This window comes from Nomascus leucogenys, chromosome 5 (genome assembly GCF_006542625.1).
Source record: "Nomascus leucogenys isolate Asia chromosome 5, Asia_NLE_v1, whole genome shotgun sequence".
Lineage (NCBI taxonomy): Eukaryota > Metazoa > Chordata > Mammalia > Primates > Hylobatidae > Nomascus > Nomascus leucogenys.
Window position 1 is genome coordinate 1,331,020 of NC_044385.1, and position 25,248 is coordinate 1,356,267.

A 25,248-nucleotide genomic window follows, 5' to 3' on the forward strand; every position below is an offset into this window, starting at 1 on the left:
TCACACCTATAATCCCAGCACTTTGGGAGGCTGAGGCAGGTGGGTCACGAGGTCAAGAGATCAAGACCATCCTGGCCAACATGGTGAAACCCTGTCTCTACTAAAAATACAAAAATCAGCTGGGCGTGGTGGCACACGCCTGTAGTCCTAGCTACTCTGGAGGCTGAGACAGGAGAATCTCTTGAACCTGGGAGGCGGAGGTTGCAGTGAGCCGAGATTGTGCCACTGCACTCCAGCCTGGTGACAGAGTGAGACTCCGTCTTAAATAAATAAATAAATAAATAAATAAATAAAATAAATGGGACGTAGTGGGGCATGGTGGTCCATGCCCATAGTCCCAGCTACTTGGAAGGCTGAGGTAGGAGGATCATTTGAGCCCACGAGTTCCAGGCTGCTATAAGCCTTGATCACACCACTGCACTCCAGCCTGGGCGACAGCGCGAGACACTGTCTCAAAAATAAAAAAATTTAAAAAGCACATATGAAAGGTAACAGAAAAGTAGAAACTTTCCTGATAAAAGAGCATCTTCTTAAAATCCCTAATCTACCTCATCTTATAATCCTTTTACTTACTACTTAGTATTAAGGACACGTTCCCTATCTGTTTGAAACATGTTTGGCGCTGGGATTTGCTTCAAAGGAAGATATTAACAAGAAATAAGAAATTCCACACTGAAAACCCGCGGTGACCAAAAAGATAACAGTGATTTGGGGTAAAATTTCGACTAAAAAGATTAGGCTAGGCTGCGCGAGCATTTTTGGCCATGAAAGCACAGGACGATGCTAGAAAAAACAACACGTGGAAAAAGCGTTTCCCCAGAAGTCTGGGAGCCCACCTTTGGCATGAAAAACGGGAGCACAGGTTGTAGTGAGCCAAGATCGTGCCACTGCACTCCAGCCTGGGCAACAGAGCAAGACTCCGTCTCCAAAAAAAAGAAAAAGGAAAAAAGAAAAGTGGGAGCACAGAACAGAAAATACAGAATGCAAGCTGCCAATTATGGGAGAAAGATTATCACTCGGCCCCCAGCTGGCAGGGCCACACGATTACGTGACGAGAGTGTCTGCCTGCAATCGCAGCAGGCGGCTGGCAGAGCCCCGCGCGACCCCCAGCGAAGACTACCACTCCCAACTGCGCACGGGGCGCGTCACCGGGGCCGCCAGGGCGGCTTCACGCGCAAGGCACTGTGGGACTCGTAGTCTTTCTCCCCACCAGCTCCTCGGAGGCGGAGAGACCCGATTTTTTGTAAATGATCCGCCCTTCCAGGCCCTGCTTCTCTTTCCTCCCTTTCCCTCCCACCTCCTTCTTTCACCGAGCGTTTGAAAATTCCCGCGGAGCCGGCGCTCGAGCGCGGAACCATCGCGAGAACTCTGGTCCCTGCAGCCGCGATCTCCGCCGGTTCTCCCCTCCCTCTCCGCCCTTTTCCTCCGCTCGCTCCCTTCCGGGGCGTGTGGAACTCGGTTTTGTCGGCGCAGGGTAATGCGCAGAGCGGGGCCGGCGCTGTCCGAGGCGAGTAGGCAGCGTTGCAAGGGGAAGGACCCAGAACCGCGGCGGGAGCAGCGACTGCGTTGTAGCTGCTGAGCGGTCTGCAGGCCCACAGCCCGCGAAGGCACTCTTGGGGGCGTGTGGCTCTGAGGTGGCCAGGGAGGTCGCAGGCGGCGGCCGGAGCGCAGAGGAGCGGCTTCAGCCGGGCGGAGGGGTGTGAGCCCGGCCCGTGGCGGCCACGTCTCCCGGGAGATGCTGTGACGGACCCGCACGGGAGGAGCTCGCGCCTGGCCTGGCGACCCGGTGGACTCGGCCCGCGGCGGCGCGCTCACCCGCCCTGCTCAGGTAGGGGGAAGGGAGGGAGGGGGTTGGGCCCGCGGCGGCGGAGGGCGGGTCGCGCGGCCTGGGCTCGCGGCGGCGGCGGCGGCGGGGCTTCTGCTCCGCAAGCGCCGGGCCTAGGCTGGGCGTGCGCGGGGCCAACGGATGGGGCTCGAGGGGGCGAGCGCTGGCGGTGGCGGGTACGGCAGGCTCGCGGGCGCCGGGCTTCGTTACATAACCTCGGACCGGAGGAGCGGTGGCACATGGCGGCGGAGCGGCGCTGGTGGGTTCGCGTCGTGCGCCGGCAGCCGGGTCCTTTACGGACGGCCGGGGCCGCAACCCTTTCCCACTGTTCTCCCACGCGATGGACTCGTTGGCGGGCCTTTCCCCGAGGGACTTGGCCGGCGTGCTGAGCCTGTCCTGTGTTGGCGTGCGTTCCACATGCGCTTGGGCCTGGCCACAGTGAGTAGTCCGGGCGGGGAAGAAGTTGGACTCGGGGTTCAGACGTGAGGCTCCAGCTCACCCGATTGGTCAGATCAAGGAGATTTAAAATAAAAGCACATCTTGGGGTGCTTTGCCTTCCTTTTTCCCACCCGGGAAGCCGAGGACGGTTTCTTTTGCCACTGGTTGACTGTTTTGGTTTGGGTGTTTTGTTTTGAGAGATGGGGAAATTTTGTTCTCAAAGCTTACGAGGTTCACACTGTGCAAAGTTTTATGAGATGAGCGTTATTTTTATTTCCAAATCGTCAGTTGTAGAAATTTTTGGAAGAACTGGGTTCTTCATAGAACAAAACGTAAATCCTTTGGGGAAATCCTAAACGATAGTTTATTCTCAGAATATCCTAAAGAACCTGTAGATTTTAAGAACTGTCTTTGGCTGAGCGCAGTGGCTCATGTCTGTAATCCCAGCACTTTGAGAGGCTGAGGCGGGAGGATCGCTTGAGCCCAGGAGTTTGACCAGCCTGAGCAACATGGCGAGACCCCCTTTTTTTTTTAAACTGTTTTTCTGTGAGCTTTCACTGATAGTCTCTTAAGAAAGAAGAAATTAGAGTGGTTTACTTATTTCGGAGGATTTGACCAGGGATGACAAGCCCAGTTAAGGTTAATACTTGAAGGGATGTTTTAAGTGTGCCAAGCGCTATGGGAAGTCCACGTTGTCTCTGTACTGTGATTTTTGGATCCTGATCCTTCAGTAACGTACTACCAAACTGTCACGAGTTTGCAGACAACAATAATTATCTTTAAAGAATTTTTAAAACATCATGTCAACCGGTCATTGGTGGCGCCTCTAGTCGCGCGGCTACTTGGGAGGCTGAGGCGGGGGGAACGTTTGAGCTTCAGCCTCAAACTGAGAGTTCGAGGGTTGCAGTGAGCTAGGATCGCGCCGCTGCACTCCAGCCTGTGTGACAGAGCGAGACCCTGTTGCTAAAATAAAATAAAAAAGATCGTTATACATCAGTTTTGAGACTTTTTATGCCTCTCCTTTTTCATGGGTACAGATACATCTTTTTTTTTTTTTTTTTTTTTTTTTTGAGACAGAGTCTTGCTCTGTTGCCCAGGCTGGAGTGCAGTGGCACAATTTTGGCCCACTGCAACCTCCGTCTCCCAGGTTCAAGCGATTCTCCTGCCTCAGCCTCCAGAGTGGCTGGGATTACAGGCGCACGCCACCACACCCGGCTAATTTTTGTATTTTTAGTAGAGACGGGGTTTCACCATACTGGCCAGGCTGGTCTTGAACTTCTGACCTCATGATCCACCCGCCTTGGCCTCCCAGAGTGCTGGGATTACAGGCGTGAGCCGCCGCGCCCGGCTGGTATAGATTCATCTTAAGAGGAAGCAAAACATTGTGTCTTTCACGCCTACCTTAATTATTTTCAGGGACTTTTCTTTCTTCCCAGAATCAAGTGTAACTTCCCTCGGTTAGCTCAAAGGCCTCTACAATAAGTATATGCTACTATCTATCCTCATATGTTAACAAATTTTATGCTTTTGCTATTCTGGAATCGTCACCAATACTGGGCCCATTCCGTGGAAGAGATGTTTCCACTCTGATGTTTCTTTGCTCATGTCCTTCATCCTGGAGTGCCATCTTTCCTTTTTTAAATTCTCAAATTTCAGGTCCTCCTTCTAAATCCAATGTTTTCACTGTATTTTTATTTTTATTTTTATTTTTTTGAGACGGAGTTTCACTTTGTAGCCCAAGCTAGAGTGCAATGGCGTCATCTTGGCTCACTGAAACCTTCGCCTCCAGGGCTCAAGCGATTCTCGTGCCTCAGCCTCCCGAGTAGCTGGGACTACGGGAACGCGCCGCCACACCCGGCTAATTTTTTGTATTTTAGTAGAGATGGGGTTTCACCATGTTGCCTAGGGTGATCTCGAACTCCTGAGCTCAGACGATCTGCCCACCTCGGCCAACCAAAGTGCTGGGATTACAGGCGTGAGCCACCGCACCCAGCCCACTGTACTCTTTTATTTCCCCTTATCCCACTTTTTTACTGGGTTCTCACGGCATGTGTACCTCTGTTGTAGCATTTGTTCTTTGTGTCAGATACTCTGATAATTGACTATGTATCTCCTTTTCTAGATTGTAAACTCCTTAAAGTCAGGAAGTAGGTTATCTTCTTGCCCTTGCATTCTTTTACTAACCGGTGTTTTAAAAGTAGTTCGTGATTTTAAAATGTTTGAATTAAGTTGGAAAGAAATTTCTGAAAGGCTTGAAGTTTCTGGGTCCACTGGTATTTTACATTTAAATGACAATTCGTCTTTTTATTAGTCAAAAAGAAAAAAGTAACATTGCATACAAAGTGGTTTATAGAAATGTTTGCTTGGTACATGTTGCAATATAATTGTTGAACTAGATTAGAGTTCCATTTTCTGTGGTGGAATTCAGTTACTGCAGGAATTTGTGTATTTCACACAGAAAACTGATTTATAGTATTCTGTTTTTAATATCTGGCCTAGTAATTTTAAGAATTTTGTTTTGCTTAATACTGAACCAGTGTATACTTAAAAATAATTAGGCTCAATCTTGAGTTTTAAAAAATTGATTTTATTGTTTAACATGCTTATTTCTTGTCTCTGCTAGTATCCTAATAATATCCTGCTATACAGTATCCTGTTATCCTAATTTATTACATTTAGGACCTGTTAGTCCAAAGGCACTGTGACCTTGTCGAATGCCCAGGAATAAGATTTGGTGATTTTTGCCTTTTAGGAATTCATAGTGTAGTGAAGACAGGCAAGCAGAAATAATGATTTTTTTTCTTTTTTTTTTTTTTTTGAGACGGAGTCTCGCTTTGTCACCCAGGCTGGAGTGCAGTGGCGCGATCTCGGCTCACTGCAAGCTTCGCCTCCCGGATTCACGCCATTCTCCTGCCTCAGCCTCCCCAGTAGCTGGGACTACAGGCGCCCGCCACCACGCCCGGCTAATTTTTTTTGGATTTTTAGTAGAGACGGGGTTTCACCGTGTTAGCCAGGATGGTCTCCATCTCCTGACCTTGTGATCCGCCCACCTCGGGATTACAGGCGTGAGCCACTGCACCCGGCTGAACGGTATTTAATTAATTAATTAATTAATTTTTTTGTGGCGGAGTCTTGCTCAGTCTCCAGGCTGGAGTGCAGTGGCGCGATCTTGGCTTACTGCAACCTCTGCCTCCCAGGTTCAAGCGATTCTCCTGCCTCAGCCTCCCAAGTAGCTGGGACTATAGCGTGGGCTACCACGCCCAGCTAATTTTTGTATTTTTAGTAGAGGGGGGTTTCACCATGTTGGCCAGGATGGTCTCGGTCTCTTGACCTTGTGATCCGCCCGCCTCAGCCTCCCGAAGTACTGGGATTACAGGCGTGACCCACCGCGTCTGGCCATGAACAGTGTCTTCATTCAAAGCCGGTAGAACGTTCCTGCTCTGCCTATCTAGACTTTGGAAAGGAGTTGAAACTTTGTAAATTACATTTTATAGGTTGCCAATACTGGCATGTCATAAAAGGCTGGGACTCTATTTAATTTTGTACAGTACTGAACGTAGATGTTTCATGTGTGTTTGTGTTTTCATATACCTTTATATGAGATATTCTTTCTAATAATATAGTTTTTCTTTTTGAGACAGTCTGGCTCTGTTGCTGAGGCTGGAGTGCAATGGCACTATCTCAGCTCACGGCAACCTCCACCTCCCAGGTTCAAGCGATTCCCATGCCTCAGCCTCCCAAGTAGTTGGAATTACAAGCGTATGCAACCATGGCTGGCTGCTAAGTTTAATATTTTTAGTAGAGATGGGGTTTCACCATGTTGGCCAGACTGGTCTCTAAGGAACTCCTGACGTCAGCCGATTCTCCCACCTTGGCCTCCCAAAGTGCTGGGATGACAGGCGTGAGCCACAGTGCGTGGCCTATTTCATTTTCTTTTCTTTTTTTTTTGAGATGGAGTCTCTCTCTGTCGCCCAGGCTAGAGTGCAGTGGCACGATCTCGGTTCACTGCAAGCTCCGCCTCCCGGGTTCACGCCATTCCCCTGTCTCAGCCTCCCGAGTACCTGGGACTACAGGTTCCCGCCACCACACCCTGGTAATTTTGTTTCTGTATTTTTAGTAGAGACGGGGTTTCACCTTGTTAGCCAGGATGGTCTCGATCTCCTGACCTCGTGATCCGCCCGCTTCAGCCTCCCAAAGTGCTGAGATCACTGGCGTGCGCCACCGCGGCCCGGCCATACACTTTTGTTTGTTTGTTTGTTTGTTTTGAGACTTGTTTATGTTGAGACGGGGTTTCACTCTTGTTGCCCAGGCTGGAGTGCAATGGTGCAGTCTCGGCTGACTGCAGCCTCTGCCTCCCGGGTTCAAGTGATACTCCTGCCTCAGCCTCCCAAGTAGCTGGGATTACAGGCATGCGCCACCACACCTGGTCAGTTTTCTGTATTTAGTAGAGACGGGATTTCACCCTGTTAGTGAGGCTGGTCTCGAACTCCTGACCTCAGGTGATCCACCCACCTCAGCTTTCCGAAGTGCTGGGATGACAGGTGTGAGCCACCGTTCCCGCCCCTATTTCTAATAATAGAGTGTTTTGAATGTTCTCTGTAGTGTGCTTAAATTGGAAAAGTCTTAAAACCAATTTTGCCCTATAGATTCAAAGGCTGTTAAATTTGAAAAACTTTGATTTATTAAACATTTTTTTGAACTCCTTTGTGCTAGGCACCATGATGAAGTCTGGAGAAATAAGTACTCTTTTCTAGAAGCTTGGATATGAAAGGGAGGAAGACAGAATATAGTAAAGCACAACGTTACATGTATTATTAAGTGCTAGAACCTGGATTCAAAGTTTGAATTAGAAATACGTTACCCTGTGTTGCTATAAAGGAATATACGAAACTGGATAATTTATGAAGAAAAGAGGTTTATTTTGCCTCATGATTCTGCAGGCTGTGCAGGCATGACACCAACAGCTGCCTGCCTTCCGGTGAGGGTCTCGGGAAGCTTCCAATCATGTCGGAAGGCAAAGGGAGAGCAGGATACTCACATGATGAGAGTGGGGAGTGAGGAGGTACCAGGCCTCTTTTTTTTTTTTTTTTTTTTTAAAGACGGGGTCTCACTCTGTTGCCTAGGCTAGAATTCATTGGTGCAGTTATGGCTCACTGCAACCTTGACCTCCCAGGCTTAAGCAATCCCAGTAGCTGGGACTACAGGCATGCGCCACCACACCTGGCTAATTATTTTTTTGTAGAGATGAGATTTTGCTGTGTGGCTCAGGCTGGTGTCGAACTCCTGGGCTCGAGTCAGTCTGCCTGCCTCAGCCTCCCAAAGTGCTGGGAGCCACCATGCCTGGCTGTAAACAGCCAGAGCTCATGTGAATTCATTACTGTGAAGAGCACACCAACCCATTCATGAGGGGTCCTCTCCCATGACCCAAACACCTCCTACCAGGCCCCACCTCCAACACTGGGGATCACATTTCGGTATGAGATTGGGAGGGGACAATTATACAAACCACATTAGGTTTATTTTTTATATTTTCAGAAACAGGATCTTGCCCAGGCTGGAGTGCAGTGGCCTGATCATAGCTTACCACAACCTCCAACTCCTGGTCTCAAGTGATCTTCCGCCTGAGCTTCCCAGAGTGCTGGGCGTACAGGCATGAGCCATCATGTCTGGCCACAGTTTAAATACTGTGGCTTTATTCTCTTTGAGCTAGTACTTCTGTATCATCTTTGTTTTGCATTCAAACAACATAACAAAACTCACCCAGCCTAAGAAATAGAACATTTACTATATTTCATTTTCCAAAAAATGCTTATTGTGTGTTATCCTTTGGACTTTGGATTTTGTGAAAATCTTTCAAAAATTCTATTGAGATGATTTTGATTAAAGTATAGGGATCATGGAACTTTTTTGCTCATTAGCCATTAGCACTCTTTTGAATACACTTTGTAAAAAGCTACTGCGTGGAATTCTGAAGGTTTTGGTTCTGGTTGACTTACTTTGGTTTTAAGTTTAGTAGGAAAAATGTGTTAACTTCAGTTCATCATTAAACTAGTTTTATCAAGCTATATAAAAGGCTGTCAGAGGGGAAAACAACATAGTAACAATGTGATTCTGGCCTTTTCCATGTGTTTCTCTAAAAATTTTTTTGTACTAAGCTACCTAGGAGATGAATAGGATCAATTTGTGTATATAAGAGCAACTAAGGCTTGAGTATAGGACCCTCATGAGGGTTTTGTACTGGAGGCTAATGGCCATAGCTTCCTATTGATGCACACACCCTTTATATTAGGTTAGACTGTTGGATCTGTTTTGGATAATAAAAAGCAAAGTTCTACTTTTGATGACATGGAAATCTCAAACATAACTTTTTAGGTTTTGTGACTTAATGGTGACATATGTAATTAAGTTTTTGAGGCAGTCTATCAAGTTTTTGTCTAGGAGATAGCATTTATAGCCTGAACAGAAAATGATAAGTCGTATATTTTCATTTTTTGAGTGAATCTTTGAAATGTTTTTTTCACATAAATTTTTTTGGCGGAGGGGACTAAGATATGGAGAGAATAAGAATGACAAGAAAGAACGTTAGGTTGATTTTTGCCTTGTTCCCATCCTAAGGCTACATAAATATCTACTGTATTTTTAAAGTTGTATTTTTATTTTGTATATATATGTTTTAAAATTCTTTAAGTAATTATTGATTTTATAAGAAATCCAAGCCATACTGAAATGAGCAAATCACAAATTTGCATCACACAAAAATAAACGGCACTAATGTTTTGTGAATATTTCGGACGTCTCTGTTTGAAGATAAACAGATGGAAGAATTCAGAGAGACTATTGTATGAAATGCTAATTTTTAGAAATAGTTAATTTCATAAGAAAACTGAAAGGAAAGGAATTGTTAAATTTATAATAGTTCTTTTAATGTAAATATTTCTTTATAAATTTTTTAAAGTTAAGCACATCTGTTAGAAGTGGCTGTTATCCTGTTTTACCACAGGTTTCAGTTTGATAGTATTGATTCTCTTCTATGAGAGTGGCTTGGGCTGGGTGTTGGAACTGAATGTAGTCCTTTCTGCACTCAATAGATAGGAGGGGGAGTGCTGAGAAACGGTAATGACTTGTACCTCGGATCTCTCTTTTGCCAGATTTATATTCTACGCCTTTGGGCCTTCACCTTTCTCCCAAAACAGCAGCACAGTTCCCTGACACGTGGCCCTCTGCTCAGGTCCCGTGGCATAGTATGTAATTAGGGACATCCAGACCTGGAGTTTTCCCGGGGTTATCTATTTCCCCCTTCATTTCACTTCACCCCACACACACTGAAGGATGTTAGAATTCTCTGGATTTTGTGAACTCACTTTCTTTCTTCTGTACCTGCTTCTGTGTGCTACACACACACACGCACGCACTTCATTTGCTAGATATTAGGGGAGGAACGTAAAGTAATGTGTCACTTCTGCCACTTCACTCTATCAGTGTGTAATGTCTTTGCTGCAGATGAGTAGCACATTATAGCAGAAATGTTTGTTGAATAGTCTACATGTCCCCCTCTGAATTGAAATATCCAAATAGCTTTTTATCATCTGCTGAACTTAATGATTCTGTGTCTAGATTATTTTATCTGTTTTGTTGACCTGTTTGTCCATTACTAGCCTATATCACATTGTTTCAGTTATTATAATTATTTTATTTATTTATTTATTTTTGGGACAGAGTCTTCCTGTCACCTAGGCTGGAGTGCAGTGGCACAGTTTTGGCCCACTGCAACCCTTGACTCCTAGGTTCAAGCAGTTCTCATGCCTCAGCCTCCCGAGTAGCTGGGACTACAGGTGCCCACCACCACGCCCGGCTAATTTTTTGTATTTTTAGTAGAGATGGGGTTTCACCGTGTTATCCAGGATGGTCTCGATCTCCTGACCTCGTGATCCGCCTGCCTCGGCCTCCCAAAGTGCTGGGATTACAGGCGTGAGCCACCGTGCCTGGCCTATTGATACTATTGATAGATGTCTCACACCTGTAATCCCAGCACTTTGGGAGGCCGAGGCAGGAGGATTGCTTGAACCCAGGAGTTCGAGACCATCATGGGCAACATAGTGAGACCTCATTTCTACTAAAAAATAAAATAAAATTAGCCAGGCATGGTGGCACGAGACGAGAGGATTGCTAGAGCCCAGGAGGTTGAGGCTGCATTGAACTCTGATAATGCCACTGCAGTCCTGCCTGGGCGACAGAGCGAGACCCTGTCTAAAAAAAACCCAAAAAACTGCAACAGAATACTGTTGATATACAGTGTACATTCTTGCACGTGTCTTTTCCCTTTTATTTGAGACAGAGTCTTGCTCTGTCACCCGCGCTGGAGTGCAGTGGTGCAATCTCTGCTTACTGCAACCTCCACCTCCTGGGTTCAAGCAATTCTCCTGTCTCAGCCTCCTGAGTAGCTGGGACTACAGGTACATACTGCCATGCCTGACTGATTTTTGTATTTTTAGTAGAGACGGAGTTTCACCATACTGGTTGGGCTGGTCTCGAATTCCTGACCTCAGGTGATCCACTGGCCTAGGCCCCCCAAAGTGCTGGGATTACAGGCGTGAGCCACTGTGCCCAGCCCTGTATATGTTTTCAACATGGATATGTAACAAAGTCTAAAATATACCAATGTATCTTTATTCTCTCAGGCAGTAAGAAGACTCTGTATGGTTTATTTAAACCCCACACAGCCATTATTGTTTTAAACCCCACACAGCCATTATTATTGTTGTGTAGTCAGTGTTGAGAATTTTTTCTGTATATGTACCAGTATTTTGACATCATCATTCTTGCTGCCTCTCAGACCTTCTGTCTGATCTCTATTCTACCTGAAGCCTCTTGAATCCTTTAACATTTCCTTTAAGCAAACTTTTTTGTCTAAAAACATATTTCGTATTTGTTAAGGATCCTTTCAGTAATATGTAATTATGTTGGCAGTTACTTTTGGTTAGATTCTGAAGATATTCCAGAATTCTGGTTTCCACTACTGTTGTTGAGTCATTTCTCTTTTTTGGTAGTGCCTAGGATTCATTGGACTTCCTGACTCAGGGAATTGGTGTGTCTATAAATCTGGGAAATCTATTGCTTCTTCCTATTAGTATTATATTTTGGGGGGGATTCTGATTAGGCATATCTTAGATCTTCCTTATATTATCTATAATTTAGAACTACTCATCCCTTTGTGCTGCATTCTGAATAAGTTTTGGGGGCTTTCTAGTTTACTTTTTTACTTATCCTTTGAGTTTGTTTTTATTGAGTATTAAGTAGGTACAAAATAATTTATTTGGTGAGTGGGTGCAAAAGAATATAAGCTAGAGAAGATCATGGTGCAGTGAATACCTGTGTACTCAGCACCAAGTTCTAGAGAAAGAACATTACCACTACTTCAGAGGCCCTCGTATATTCTTCCGCTTTCCCTCTCCAATCCACTGTGGATTCTGTGTTTATTTTTTCCTTGTTTTTTTTCATAGTTTCGTCATGTTTGCATCCTTAAGCAATATTTTGCTTAGTTCTATGTGTCTTTTTAACCTTATATAAATGTCATTTTGCGTGTATTTTCTGCTGCCTTTATTTTTATTACTATTATTTATTGTGTCAGAGTTTCACTCTTGTTGCCCAGGCTGGAGTGCAGTGCCGTGGTCTTGGTTCACTGCAAAATCCACCTCCCAGGTTCCAGCGATTCTCCTGCCTCAGCCTCCTGAGTAGCTGAGATTACAGGCATGCGCCACCACATCCAGCTGATTTTTTTTTTTTTTTGGTATTATTAGTATAGATGGGGATTCACCATGTTGGCCAGGCTAGTCTTGAACTCCAGACCTCAGGTGATCCACCCGCCTTGGCCTCCCACAATGCTGGGATTATAGGCATGAGCCACCGTGCCTAGATGCTTTTATTGTTTAATATTTTTTTTTTTTTTTTTTTTTTTTTTTTTGAGATGGAGTCTCGCTCTGTCGCCCAGGCTGGAGTGCAGTGGCGTGATCTTGGCTCACTGCAAGCTCCGCCTCCCAGGTTCACGCCATTCTCCTGCTTCAGCCTCCTGAGTAGCTGGAACTACAGGCGCGTGCCACCATGCCTGGCTAATTTTTTGTATATTTAGTAGAGACAGGGTTTCACCTTGTTAGCCAGGATGGTCTCGATCTCCTGACCTCATGATTCGCCGCCTCAGCCTCCCAAAGTGCTGGGATTACAGGCATGAGCCACTGCGCCCGGCCGGTTTAATAATATATTCTGACATTCATTCATATTGTTGCATGTAGCTGTGATTCACTCTCATTGCTCCATTGAATTTTTATACCCATTGAGTTTTAGTTTTTATTCAATTTTTCATTTTTAGAAATTTTTTCAAATCTACTTGATTTTTCCTTTATAACATTTACAGTTTCTTCCTTATCAAGCTAAATCGCTGATTTACACAAATATATTAGATATTTACTTTCTAATCTCTGGTAATTTCAATATCTGAAGTCCTCGATAATCTGACTCTGCTATTGATATCCTTGTGTGTTTTGTTATTTGGACTGTGAGCTGCTTTTCTTTTCTTTTTTTTTGGACAGAGTCTCACTGTGTCGTCAGGCTGGAGTGCAGTTGCACAATCTCGGCTCACTGCAACCTCTGCCTCCTGGGTTCAAGCGATTCTCCTGCCTCAGCCTCCTGAGCAGCTGGAATTACAAGCATATGCCACCATGCCCGGCTAATTTATTTTTGTATTTTTAGTAGAGACGGGTTTTCACCATATTGTCCAGGATGGTCTCGATCTCTTGACCTCATGATACACCTGCCTCAGCCTCCCAAAGTGGTGTTACAGGCATGAGCCACCGTGCCCGGCGCTGTGAGCTTATTTTCTTTATTGCTTTAACTTTGAGAATTCTTTGAGATTCCAGAGGATATGTGGTTGTTTCTGTGGATTGCTTGGAGCAACCAACCTGAAAATACTTGATAATAAATTCTTCTCTTGAGGATTTTTTTTTTTTTTTGAGATGGAGTCTTGCTCTGTCCCCGAGGCTAGAGTACAGTGAGGCTCACTGCAACCTCCACCTCCAGGGTTCAAGTGATTCTCCTGCTTCAGCCTCCCGAGTAGCTGGGACTACAGGTGTGTGCCACCATGCCTGGCTAATTTTTTGCGTTTTTAGTAGAGACGGGGTTTCACCATGTTAGCCAGGATAATGTCGATCTCCTAACCTTGTGATCCGCCTGCGTCAGCCTCCCACAGTGCTGGGATTACAGGCATGAGCCACCGCGCCCGGCCTCTTGAGGATTTCCATATAACCTAGCTCGAATTCTGGCCACACATTTGTATGAAAGAAAATGCTGTCTTTCTGAGTAAGAGATTCAGAGCCATGGTCAACATGGACAGCTTTATTACTTCCCATCCTGTACAATGGGTATTGTTCTTGCTCACCTTTAGGCTGATGTAACCTGGTGGAGTTTAATGGAGTTGAGGGAGGCGCTTATTAGTTCTCTTTGCCCTAGGCTTTATCTTTTGCCCCTGGATCTTAGAGTGCCCAGAAAAAGATCAGGGTTCCCAGGACTGGATTTGATAGCTAACCAACTCAGATGGCTAAAATCTTTCTGTGTTTTATCTAGTATTTTTGGTTGTTTATAATGGGAGTAGTCATTCTGGGAATCTGACTTCTAAATGAAAGACAATTTTATGCATATATTTTTTCTATCCTGCAAAAGATATGTACCAAACTTGATTTCTGGGGTTTCTGTGAATTTATACGTTTTTCATGGACTTTTCTCCGCCTTTACTGAAGAAGTGATTTTTCTGAAAGACACCAATCACTTTTTCTTTTTTCTGTGGGGAGGATGGTGGTGGTGAAGTGTTCTTTGCAAGGAGATTAGACAATGAGATGAAGTGCACTGAACTAGTGTTTAAAGAATCTAGGGAATAATGTATATCCTTAGTACATCTGGCTTAATGAATGTTTACTTTCCTAAAGCTGTTTGGGAAATATTTTCTTAGGAGACAATAGAATACCTTGGTCCCAGATGGATGTCATTTATTTTTGAGACCGGATTTTGCTCTGTCGCCCATGCTGGAGTGAAGTGGCACAATCATAGCTCACTGGAGGCGCAGCCTCGAACTTCTGGGATCAGTTCATCCTCCTGCCTCAGCCTCCCAAGTAGCTGGGACTTAAAGGCGTGAGCGTCCGCATCTGGCCAATATGTATTTTGTAACCAGATTTTAGTTTTTCTTTATTTTGTTGGTGGCTTTTACCGTTTTTCCTGGCTGGAGATAATCAAGTATGTTGTCTACAAATGTGTCATAATAATGTTTTCTTTTAAAAATATTTACAGTGGAAGTATGCGAGACTTAAGAGCTCAAGTGACTAGTGGTCTCCTGCCATTTCCAGAAGTGACTCTTCAAGCCCTTGGAGAAGACGAAATAACATTAGAATCTGTGCTTCGTGGAAAGTTTGCTGCGGGTAAACATAATGTTACTGAACATTTACTAATACAATTGATTTGTAAGATAAGTAATATTAAGTATATATTGTTTTTTTATGTGGAAGAAGAAAAAGCAGAACTTGAGTGATCTTAAATATATAACATCTACAGTTACATATATAACATCTATAAGCTCTTGAACACATTATCAGTGAACCTCTGGGGGGTTATAGTTAATTTTTCCTTATTAAAAATCTCATGTATTTTGTATCTTAGTATTATCTATGTTTGGGAATAGAAGTAACATGCGACTAGTTTTTCTTTATAATTAGGAAATTTTATTGGTGATGAGTTTGGATTAGAACCTGAACAGTGTCAGGAGTAGAAAAGTCTAGGGCCCTAGATGTTATAAAATTTTCAGAAAATCTCGTTTTCTGATTTCATTTACCTGAATAAGATTTTAATGTGTAACTTAGATTGTGTAATACACCAGAGAACCATACTAAAGAAGTTTTCTCTTATAGGTCTTGTTCTAATGAAAGATACTGCAGAAGACTTTTCTGAAAATAAGTTTCGTAGCCATCTTCCCAGCAGGCAGAGAGCAAAACATATGTATCAGTCGTTTCTCTCTTTACAGTGCCATTCTCTTGAATGTTAAAAGGAGCAACAGTACTTTCTAGATGCCAGGCATTGTATAATGACTTCGTTGGAGTAGGTGTAAAACTTTTCTAAGTAGCCACTGTTCTGTGTAACTGAGAATGAAATCGTTTATTTGATCCCAGTTACACAGGTAAGTGGCAGAAAGGATCTTGGAACTTTGGCGTTCTCAGACCCCACTGTGCCATGCTACTTTCTTAAACTGTGGCCTCCCTTAGCTATAAACTCACATATCCAACTAATGTACTTGGATGCTTGATGGACATCTCAAATTTAGAAGTTACCATTCATCTGGTTGCTCAAGCAGAAATTCAGAGTCTATACTTGATTCTTGTTTTACTCACCTCCCCGTGTCTAATTCATCAGCAAGCAAATCCAGTTAGTTCTATCTCTAACTTGAATCTCCAGTCAACCCACTTTTCTCCATCCAGTCACCAGGCAGGTGTCATCTTCCACCCACTGCTGCTACTCTGTGCTTCTCCTTGTCCATTCTTTGCTTAGCAGCTGGAGTAACATTTAAAAACGTGAAAGAATCAGATAGTTACTGACTTGATTTAAATCAGATAGTCACCTCTGTGACTTTACATTGCAGGCAGAGTAAAATCCAAACATGACTAATAGGTGGAGAAGAGGTTCTGATACTTCCTATCGTTTTGCTAGTTATGTCTTCATTTCTCAATTGGACTGTGAACTCTTTAGGGATAGAATAATATGTTCTATTTTATAACTAATAGTTTAAATCGTTTAAGCCTTAGTAGTTAAAGCATGAGTTTTGGAGTTAAGCAGGCTTGGGATCTACTTCTGCCTGTGCTACTTTTTGACTTTGGGAAGGTTTAACTGTATTCAGGTTTAGCTGCCTTATCTCTACATTGAGGTGTGATAAGGAATAAATGAGATAATATATTCAAGCACATACTATGGTGGCTTTTACTGAATGACTATTATTATTATTATTTTTATTTGAGATGAAGTCTTTCTCTGTCACCCAGGCTGGAGTGCAGTGGCACGATCTCGGCTTACTGCAAGCTCCGCCTCCCAGGTTCACACCACTGAATGACTATTATTATTGTAATGATAGTTGCTTGATCAAAAGTTTGAGGATCACTATGTTGTATAAATGCTTAGATTTCAATGTGGAGAGAATATGTAGTTTTATGTAATGAACATATAGTTGTATGTAAATGAACTAACCATTATTGCACTTTTGTGTATATACAATATTAAAATAAGCAATTTTTTTTTCTTCTAGGGAAAAATGGACTTGCTTGCTTGGCTTGTGGCCCACAACTTGAGGTAGTAAACTCTATAACAGCAGAGCGATTGTCTGCTTACAGATTCAGTGGAGTCAGTGAACAGCCTCCTGTAGTTTTAGCTGTGAAAGAATTTTCTTGGCAGAAGAGAACTGGATTATTAATAGGATTGGAAGAAACAGAAGGGAGTGTTCTCTGTCTTTATGACCTTGGAATATCAAAAGTAGTTAAAGCAGTTGTTCTTCCTGGAAGGGTACGTACTGTTTAAGATACCTGGACATTCTCTTTCAAAACTGAACCCCTGCTGGTCATATAGGTGTGTTACTTTGTGAAATATCACTGACCCGCAACATTTACAATTTGTGTACTTTTATGTAAATGTGTTACTCTTAGGTAAAGTGTTTAGAATAAAAGGTTAAAGATGATACGTTATTCAAGGAACTTAACATTTAAAATGTACCTTTCTTATTGGTTAAAACGTTCCAGAGTAAAAATAGCAATGACATCTAATGTTCTGATACTCCTTTTTTGTGAAAAGTATCATCTAAATTTTGTTCTTATCTCCAGTTGTGTTCTATGAGGACACTCAAAGTTTATAAAAATGTATTCATTACTATGCAATTTTTAAAATATTTTTACCTTTTAAATTTGCGACAATAGTCTTGGATTGGAGCATTATGGAAAAATATGTTAGATTCCCAGGATGAATAAATTGAGCTTGGTCTGTGCTTTTAGAGAGCTTATAGTCTAGTGGGAGAAAACAAATGAATAAGACTAGCATAAATATAGTGAATACTTTAATAAATTTAAGCACTTGGAACGTGTAGAATGGGTAATTTCTAGTCAAAAGAGTTGGACATTTTAGATAAAGAGACTGGCATGGAAAAATAATAGTACATGGAGCATTTGGGAAATTAGACTTGATTTAGAATGGCTGAGGGAGGGATGAGGGGAAGGAAGAAGAGGGGATCAGAAACGGTGAGGATTTAGATTGTGAATGGCCTTGTTTGTAATTAGGGGCTCCTTTGAAATCAACAGTGAAGTAAGTTTTTTTTTTTTTTTTTTTTGGGGACAGAGTCTCGCTCTGTCAGCAGGCTGGAGTGCAGTGGCACGATCTCAGCTCATTGCAACCTCCGTGTCCCAGGTTCAAGCGATTCTCCTGCCTCAGCCTCCTGAGTAGCTGGGACTACAGGCGTGCGCCACCACGCCCAGCTAATTTTTGTATTTTTAGTAGAGATGGGGTTTCACCATTTTGACCAGGCTGCTCTCAATCTCTTGACCTCGTGATCCACCTGCCTTAGCCTCCCAAAGTGCTGAGATTACAGGCATGCGCTACCACCCCCAGCCAGTGGTGAAGTAATTTTAAGTAGAACTCTCATGTAAAAGGCTTGCTTGGATTGGGACAGAGAGGATATTGTGAGAATAGAAACAAGGAGACTGTTGCCATTTGGGTAAATAATGATGAGGAGCTGAACCAAGGAAATGACAATAGAAATGGAGAAGATGGGGCAGATTCAGAACACATGGAGAAAGAAACATGGACACTTCTTGATCATTTGGATGAGGAATTGAGAAGAAACAAGGTTCCTGAACTGGTTGCTCAGTTGAATGGATGGTTGGTGTATGGAAGAAAGATTGTAGAATAAGGAAAAGATGGGGGAGTAGCGGTAGACACTTTCAAAAGTCAACCTACTAGCTATTTTTTGGGTAGGGTGCAGTATACACTCCTAAATATGTTTATTTTTAATTGTCTTCTAAAATTAAGGTAATATTAGTCACTTCATATAGTATTTTTATGAGGAGTGCAAACTTAGATTCGCTCCTCCTCACTGAGGAATTGAATATGCTTTAGTATTTATAGACATTATTACAGTAATTAGAAAAGAAAAAGTGATGAAGTTACAGCTTTCAGAATTAGAAACACTGAGTAATGTTTTGTATACTGATATAGAGAAAGAGCCAGGCTTTTGTCTGTAGTAAGTTACAGCCTGAAAAAAAACTTTTAATCTTATTAACACGTAAACCATTGATACCAGATATTTTCTTTACTTGCCAGAACTTTCATCAGTACAGGTTGAGAACCCCCTCTCTGAAATGCCTGGGACTAGAAATGTTTTAGATTTTGGACTTTTGGATTTGGATGTTCAACCTGTATTAGCGTAGAAATCACCAAACATTTTTCGTATATCATACCTAATTAATTTTTATGAATTAATAGGAAACTGAAGGAAAGACAAGTATAAAATATGGATGACTAGTTACAGACATTTAAAATTTGACTCATGAGGTGAAGGGGAAAAATATGACTCCATAAAATAGCTAAAGTATAGTTTTCATTAAATAATAGCAATTCTTGTTAAGTGTCAGTGATCCAGTGACTGCCAGAGCTTTATATGAAGTCCAACAGAAAGAAGGGTAGACCTCTTCAGTCATTAAGGTATAAAGAGAACTTAAAATATCTTTTTTTTTGTTGTTTTTTAAAGAGTAAACAGTAAGTTTTTCTGGAATGATTAGTTTTTGCTCTTAGGAGAAGAGGCCATAGAATCCTGAAGTAGCTATTTAAGAGCTTTAAAGTGAGAACAATTTAGGTTTGCGTTTTATGCGTAATGATTTTATGGCTTGAATAACTAGACTAACTTTCTAAGCCTCAGGTTATTTCATCTTTAAAGAAGTAATCACACATAGTTTACTATCGAAGCGTTGTCATGAACATTAAATGAGCTGGGTAACACAATGCCTGGCATGTAGTGAGCTCTCAGTCACCATCAATTGTTAGTCCACCTGCGTGATTTTTCTATGTGTTGAGTAATGGTGTAATTCCTAGTATATCTGAAAATTTCATTATTCAGATCACAAGTATCAAATGCAAATTTACTCTATAATCTTAAATCTGTTATAACTGATAACCTGCTTTAACTTAAATTTATTGTGTTGTTAATTATATTTTCTTTGCAGAAGAAAAGCAAATCGTGTATTATGTTTTCTAGGTAACAGCTATTGAACCTATAATTAATCATGGAGGAGCCAGTGCAAGCACTCAGCATTTACATCCAAGTCTGCGATGGCTTTTTGGAGTGGCAGCTGTGGTCACTGATGTTGGACAGATCCTTCTTATTGACCTATGTTTGGATGACTTGTCATGCAATCAAAATGAAGTTGAAGCATCAGGTAATCCGTTCTTTACTTGAAACCAAAAGTGGAGCACCTGGATATTCTGATGCGATATTTTTTAAAGTAGCCAAATTTTTTTATAGCAGCTGGAGTAAAATAAAAGATACCTTCCTATCTATTAAAAAAAAAAAGGTATTTTAAAATGTTTTTTACTGTCTGGACCTGAGCACAGTGGATATTTCTTGCATAAGATACTGTTTTGTTGATCAAGTGTTCATATGTTCTCAAGTAGGCCTTGAGAAAGGTAGTGATAATTGATTTTATTTGTTTCCATGTACATACCTGAATAAGATCTATTCTTAAGTAAATGCTAGAATAAGGGCTAAATATAAGAAATCTTGAGCCTATCAGCCAGTATGAAATTATCCAGCAGTGTAGGATCTAACATAGTGTTTTTGGTGTATTGTTTATGTTTCTGTGGTAACACCAAGATAGAAATAAAATAATAGGAAATAACAGTAATTAAAAGTCTTTCTCACAAAATAACATCCTAAGATAGAAGTAATTCTATTCAGATTCAAAGAAAATGAAACACTTTTTCTCCTTTAAATGCTTTTGTATTTATAAAACTACTTTTTTTCAAGTGCTTTCAGTTTTTGAAAGTTAGGAGTCTCTGGTTTATGAAGAAAGGAAGAGCTAACCTTAAAATGTATTTTTTACTGTTAATTTTTAGAAAAGGACTATTTGACCCTAAACAATTTTGACTTTGGCTTTGTGAGGATGTTCTCGGGTTTTTTTTGTTTTGTTTTGTTTTGTTTTGAGATGGCGTCTTGCTCTGTTGCCAGGCTGGAGTGCAGTGGCGTAATCCCGGCTCACTGCAACCTCCGCCTCCCGGGTTCAAGCAATTCTCCTGCCTCAGCCTCCTGAGTAGCTGAGATTACAGGCACATGCCACCATGCCCAGCTAATTTTTGTATTTTTTTTTTTTTTTAGTAGAGACGGGGTTTCACCATATTGGCCAGGATGGTCTCGATCTCTTGACCTTATGATCCACCTGCCTTGGCCTCCCAAAGTGCTGGGACTACAGGTGTGAGCCACCACACCCGGCACATTCTTGACATTAGAACTATATTTCTAAAAACGTGTATTCGGCCGGGCACGGTGGCTCACGCCTGTAATCCCAGCACTTTGGGAGGCCGAGGCGGGCGGATCACGAGGTCATATAGTTCTAATGGAACAGTGTTTCAGTGTGGAACATAACGTATTTACCAACATCTAAATATATTTTGCCTCCTGGGTTCAAGTGATTCTTCTGCCTCAGCCTCCCAAGTAGCTGGGACTACAGTTGCGCGCCACCATGCCTGGCTAATTTTTTTTTTTTTTTTTAGTGGAGACGCGGTTTCACCATATTGGTCAGGCTGGTCTTGAACTCCTGACTTCGTGATCCACCCGCCTCCGCCTCCCAAAGTGCTGGGATTACAGGCATGAGCCAGCCTGCCCAGCTGAATTTTATATATATATATATAAAATCATCTGTTTAATATTTTTGGACTTTGGTTTACTACAGGTAATTGAAATTGGAGAGTGAAACTGCAAATAATGGGAGGGGATACTGTAATGCCAAAATTGTAAAACCCTACTTTGAACTAATTGTTTCATTCATTAAGATTCTTTTTTTTTTTTTCTTTTGAGACGGAGTCTTGCTCTGTCACCCAGGCTGGGGTGCAGTGGCGCGATCTTGGCTCACTGCAAGCTCCACCTCCCGGGTTCATGCCATTCTCCTCCTGCCTCAGCCTCCCCAGCGGCTGGGACTATAGGCGCACGCCGCCACGCCCGGCTAATTTTTTTGGGTTTTTTTTTTTTTTTTTTTTTTTAGTAGAGACGGGGTTTCACAGTGTTAGCCAGGATGGTCTCAATCTCCTGAACTCGTGATCCGCCCACCTCGGCCTTCCAAAGTGCTGAGATTACAGGCGTGAGCCACTGTGCCCGGTGTTAAGATTCTTGGATAAGTCCCTTTTTTCATTAAGAGCTGCAAAACGATGATTTTTATGTTCTGTCAATGTAAAGAATAATTTCTCATTAATTAGGGCTTTCTGGTCACTCTGAAATACAATATGTACAGAACAGTCAGGATAAATGTTTAGTATTAAGTACTAATTTTCAGAGTAAGCAGGTGATACCTAGTTACTTCCAGTTGTTCAACATAAGGTCTTCTGTAGGTGGGGAGAGTAGGCTTCTCCCTTGCCCCACCCCTCTTTTTTTTTTTTTTTTTTTTTTTTTTGGTATCCCTGTGAATTTTTCGGGTTTGGCATATTTAATGTGTTTCATTAATTTTATTGTTTTTGATGCCCAAAATGTCCTGTCATTGGTATGAGAGCCCCTTCATGTTCTCTGATACATTCCCTTTCATCTGTGATAGCTTCCTAGATTGCTGGCATAGTTGTACCAGGCTCATTTTATGTATTTTCTTCCCCCTGACCCGGAATCAGCCATTGCTCCAAGGAAGGTATTTAGGTAGTAGTTCTAAATTTCAATAAAGAAATAAATCAGTTTTATTTGTGGTTGTTAACCCTAAAAAAATTCTACCTTAGGTAATATTTGAGATGTACTGAGAGAATTTTTTAATACTATATAATTGAATATATTTTTTAAATTATGGCATTTAAATAGATAAGGATGGCAATTTTCTAGTTTAACATACTTTTTCGTTATCACTAATCTTTTAATTTCAATTAACTTCATTTAACTCAGTTGACTTCATTAGCAGCTTGAATAATGGATGACATATTTGCTTTTAATGCTGTTTCTAGTTTTTTAACTTCATTTGTCTAATTTGTGGTTTTAGATCTTGAAGTTCTAACTGGTATCCCAGCTGAAGTACCACACATTAGAGAAAGTGTGATGAGAGAAGGGCGCCATCTGTGTTTCCAGTTAGTAAGTCCAACAGGAACAGCTGTTTCAACTCTTAGTTACATAAACAGGACAAATCAGCTTGCTGTGGGTTTTTCTGATGGCTATCTAGCACTTTGGAACATGAAAAGCATGAAAAGAGAGTAAGTATAACTTTTTTCCCTTATTTGATTATAGGTAGGTTCTTTTTGCATATAGCTTGTACTCAGTTACTAATATTTGAAAGTTAGCATAGTGAGAAAAGGGTGGGTAGATTAATGATTGAATGAATGATTGAGTATGACTAATTTTTCGTGGCATTAAATCGATGTGAATACCATAAAGGAGTGACTTAGCACATGAATTTAGCTTGATTTTTTTTCAGTGTTTATTTAAAAGGCATTACAGTCCTGTGTTTAACATGCTAGTAAAGCATGACTTTGTAACTTTACAATGTTTTGGTCAACAACAGATCTTAGGGGTCTCCAAATTTTACTGTATTTTGATTGTACCTTTTTAATGTTTAGATATATAAATACTTACCACTGTGTTATAGTTGCCTGCAGTGTTCCATACAGTAACATGCTGTACAGATTAGTAGACTAAGAGCAACAGGCTATACCATCTAGCTCAGGTATATAGTAGGCTATACCATCTAGGTTTGTGTTACTGGAGTGTATGATGTTCGCACAATGACTGAATCCCTGACGAGCATTTCTCAGAACAGATCCCCTTTCGTTAAATGACACATGACTCTGTTTATATAGTATGAGTTCTTTCAGAAGTATCTTCCCAATCATCATCTGTGTAAAGTAACAGCTTAATAAAGAATTCTCAGTTGAGAGGGAAAAAAAAGGATTTTTAAAAATCAAAGTTACAAAATACTTGTGTTTTAAATTTTTTATGCTGTCAAAAAGTCCCAAAAATATAATTATTGATACTTTGTAGCTAAGTTAATTTGTGTTGAGAGTTAAGTAGATGCCTATTTGGCCCTTAAGTTGTCAATTTATTTGTTTCTCCAGTTTTCCTGAGGCATATTGTTATATTTTATTGAGTAATTTATCTTATGGGAAGTGTATCTCAACTCTCTTTGCTGTTATCCTTTTATCAGCTCTTTTTTTTTTCTTTTTTTTCTATTTTTTTTTTTTTTTTTTGAGGTGGGGTCTCACTCTGTCGCCCAGGCTGGAGTACAGTGGCATGATCTTGGCTCACTGCAACCTCCACTTCCCGGGTTCAAGCAATTCTCCTGCCTCAGCCTCCCAAGTAGCTGGGACTAAAGGTGTGCGCCACTGCGCCCAGCTAGTTTTTGTATTTTTTTTTTTTTTTTTTCCAGAGACAAAGTTTCACCATGTTGGTCAGGCTGGTCTCAAACTCCTGACCTTGTGATCCACCTGCCTCGGTCTCCCAAAGTGTTGGGATTACAGGTGTGAGCCACCGCGCCCAGCCGCCGGTTTGTCAGCTCATCTTTGAATTTGCTCCTAAAGAAATACCTGCAGTACTTGGCTTCTACAGCAGTGCTTTCTCTAACACTATCATCTCTTGGTCAAGTTTTGCTTTTTTAGCAGTTTATGGGAACTCTTCAGTTTCTAACTCATCTTCTGTTGTAGTAGTGGGGAAACTGACACTAAACCCAAACAGCTGAAAAGTCTTGTGGCAGTATCACGTCTCTTTGTAGGGCATCTTTTATGGTGGAGCAGTATGTAGGAGTGTACATCGAATATGACTCTTAGGACCAGTTTACACAGACATGAATGTGTACGCTTGAGTAATTCTAACATTCCCCAGTTCTACCTCTTGGGCATTGAATATGACTCTTAGGACCAGTTTACACACACATAAATGCATCCGCTTGAGTAATTCTAACTCTTCCCAGTTCTGTCTCTGGGGGATGGGTGCCGTGACCATAGTCTTGATGTCTTGTGGCCTGTGTATTTTTGCAGATAAGATGACTTGGCCATGGCCCACAGATCACTTATTTTGGGGGAATGTATGAACAGTGGTTGCCTAACCCAAATTCTTACATGATGTACCTTTTTCCTTTCTATAAAATAACTTAAAAATATGAAATATACTAATTTGTTTCAGATATTACATACAGTTGGAAAGTGGACAAGTTCCTGTCTATGCTGTCACTTTTCAAGAACCTGAGAATGATCCTCGGAATTGCTGTTACTTGTGGGCTGTTCAGTCTACACAAGATAGGTAGGTCTCATACAAACTTTTTGTTTTGTTTTTTTTTTAGAGATGGAGTCTCGCCCTGTCGTCCAGGCTGGAGTGCAGTGGCCTGATTTCGGCTCACTGCAACCTCCGCCTCCCGGATTCATGCCATTCTCCTGCCTCAGCCTCCCGAGTAGCTGGGACTACAGGTGCCCGCCATCACGCCTGGCTAATTTTTGTATTTTTAGTAGAGACAGGGTTTCATCATGTTGGTCAGGCTGGTCTTGAACTCCTGACCTCATGATCTGCCCGCCTCAGCCTCCCAAAATGCTGGGATTACAGGCGTGAGCCACTGCACCTGGCCTGATACATACAGTCTTTAAAAATTAGTCAAAAATAGAACAGGTAGTCTATGTAGTTACGTAGTCTTTTTTAGTGAAGGCAACACAATTCTTTCAGTGAATTAGTGAGTGGTAGTTGAAATTATTTTAGAAGTTAAATG

General features: G+C 41.9%; 1 protein-coding gene across 2 annotated transcripts in view; it reads left to right on the forward strand.

Annotated features, from left to right (window-relative positions):
• Positions 1-1,457: 1,457 nt before the first annotated feature.
• AHCTF1 (AT-hook containing transcription factor 1) overlaps positions 1,458-25,248 on the forward strand; it is an 87,362-nt gene continuing 63,571 nt past the window's right edge. Inside the window, exons 1-6 of one of the 2 annotated variants that reach the window (XM_030812555.1) lie at positions 1,458-1,828; positions 14,594-14,721; positions 16,590-16,843; positions 19,578-19,758; positions 22,546-22,753; positions 24,675-24,791. In XM_030812555.1, the coding sequence (XP_030668415.1) occupies positions 14,601-14,721; positions 16,590-16,843; positions 19,578-19,758; positions 22,546-22,753; positions 24,675-24,791 (881 nt within the window). In that variant the 5' untranslated portion in view covers positions 1,458-1,828; positions 14,594-14,600. The remainder of the gene's footprint in view (positions 1,829-14,593; positions 14,722-16,589; positions 16,844-19,577; positions 19,759-22,545; positions 22,754-24,674; positions 24,792-25,248) is intronic. The other variant, XM_030812556.1, reaches the window with a different exon arrangement.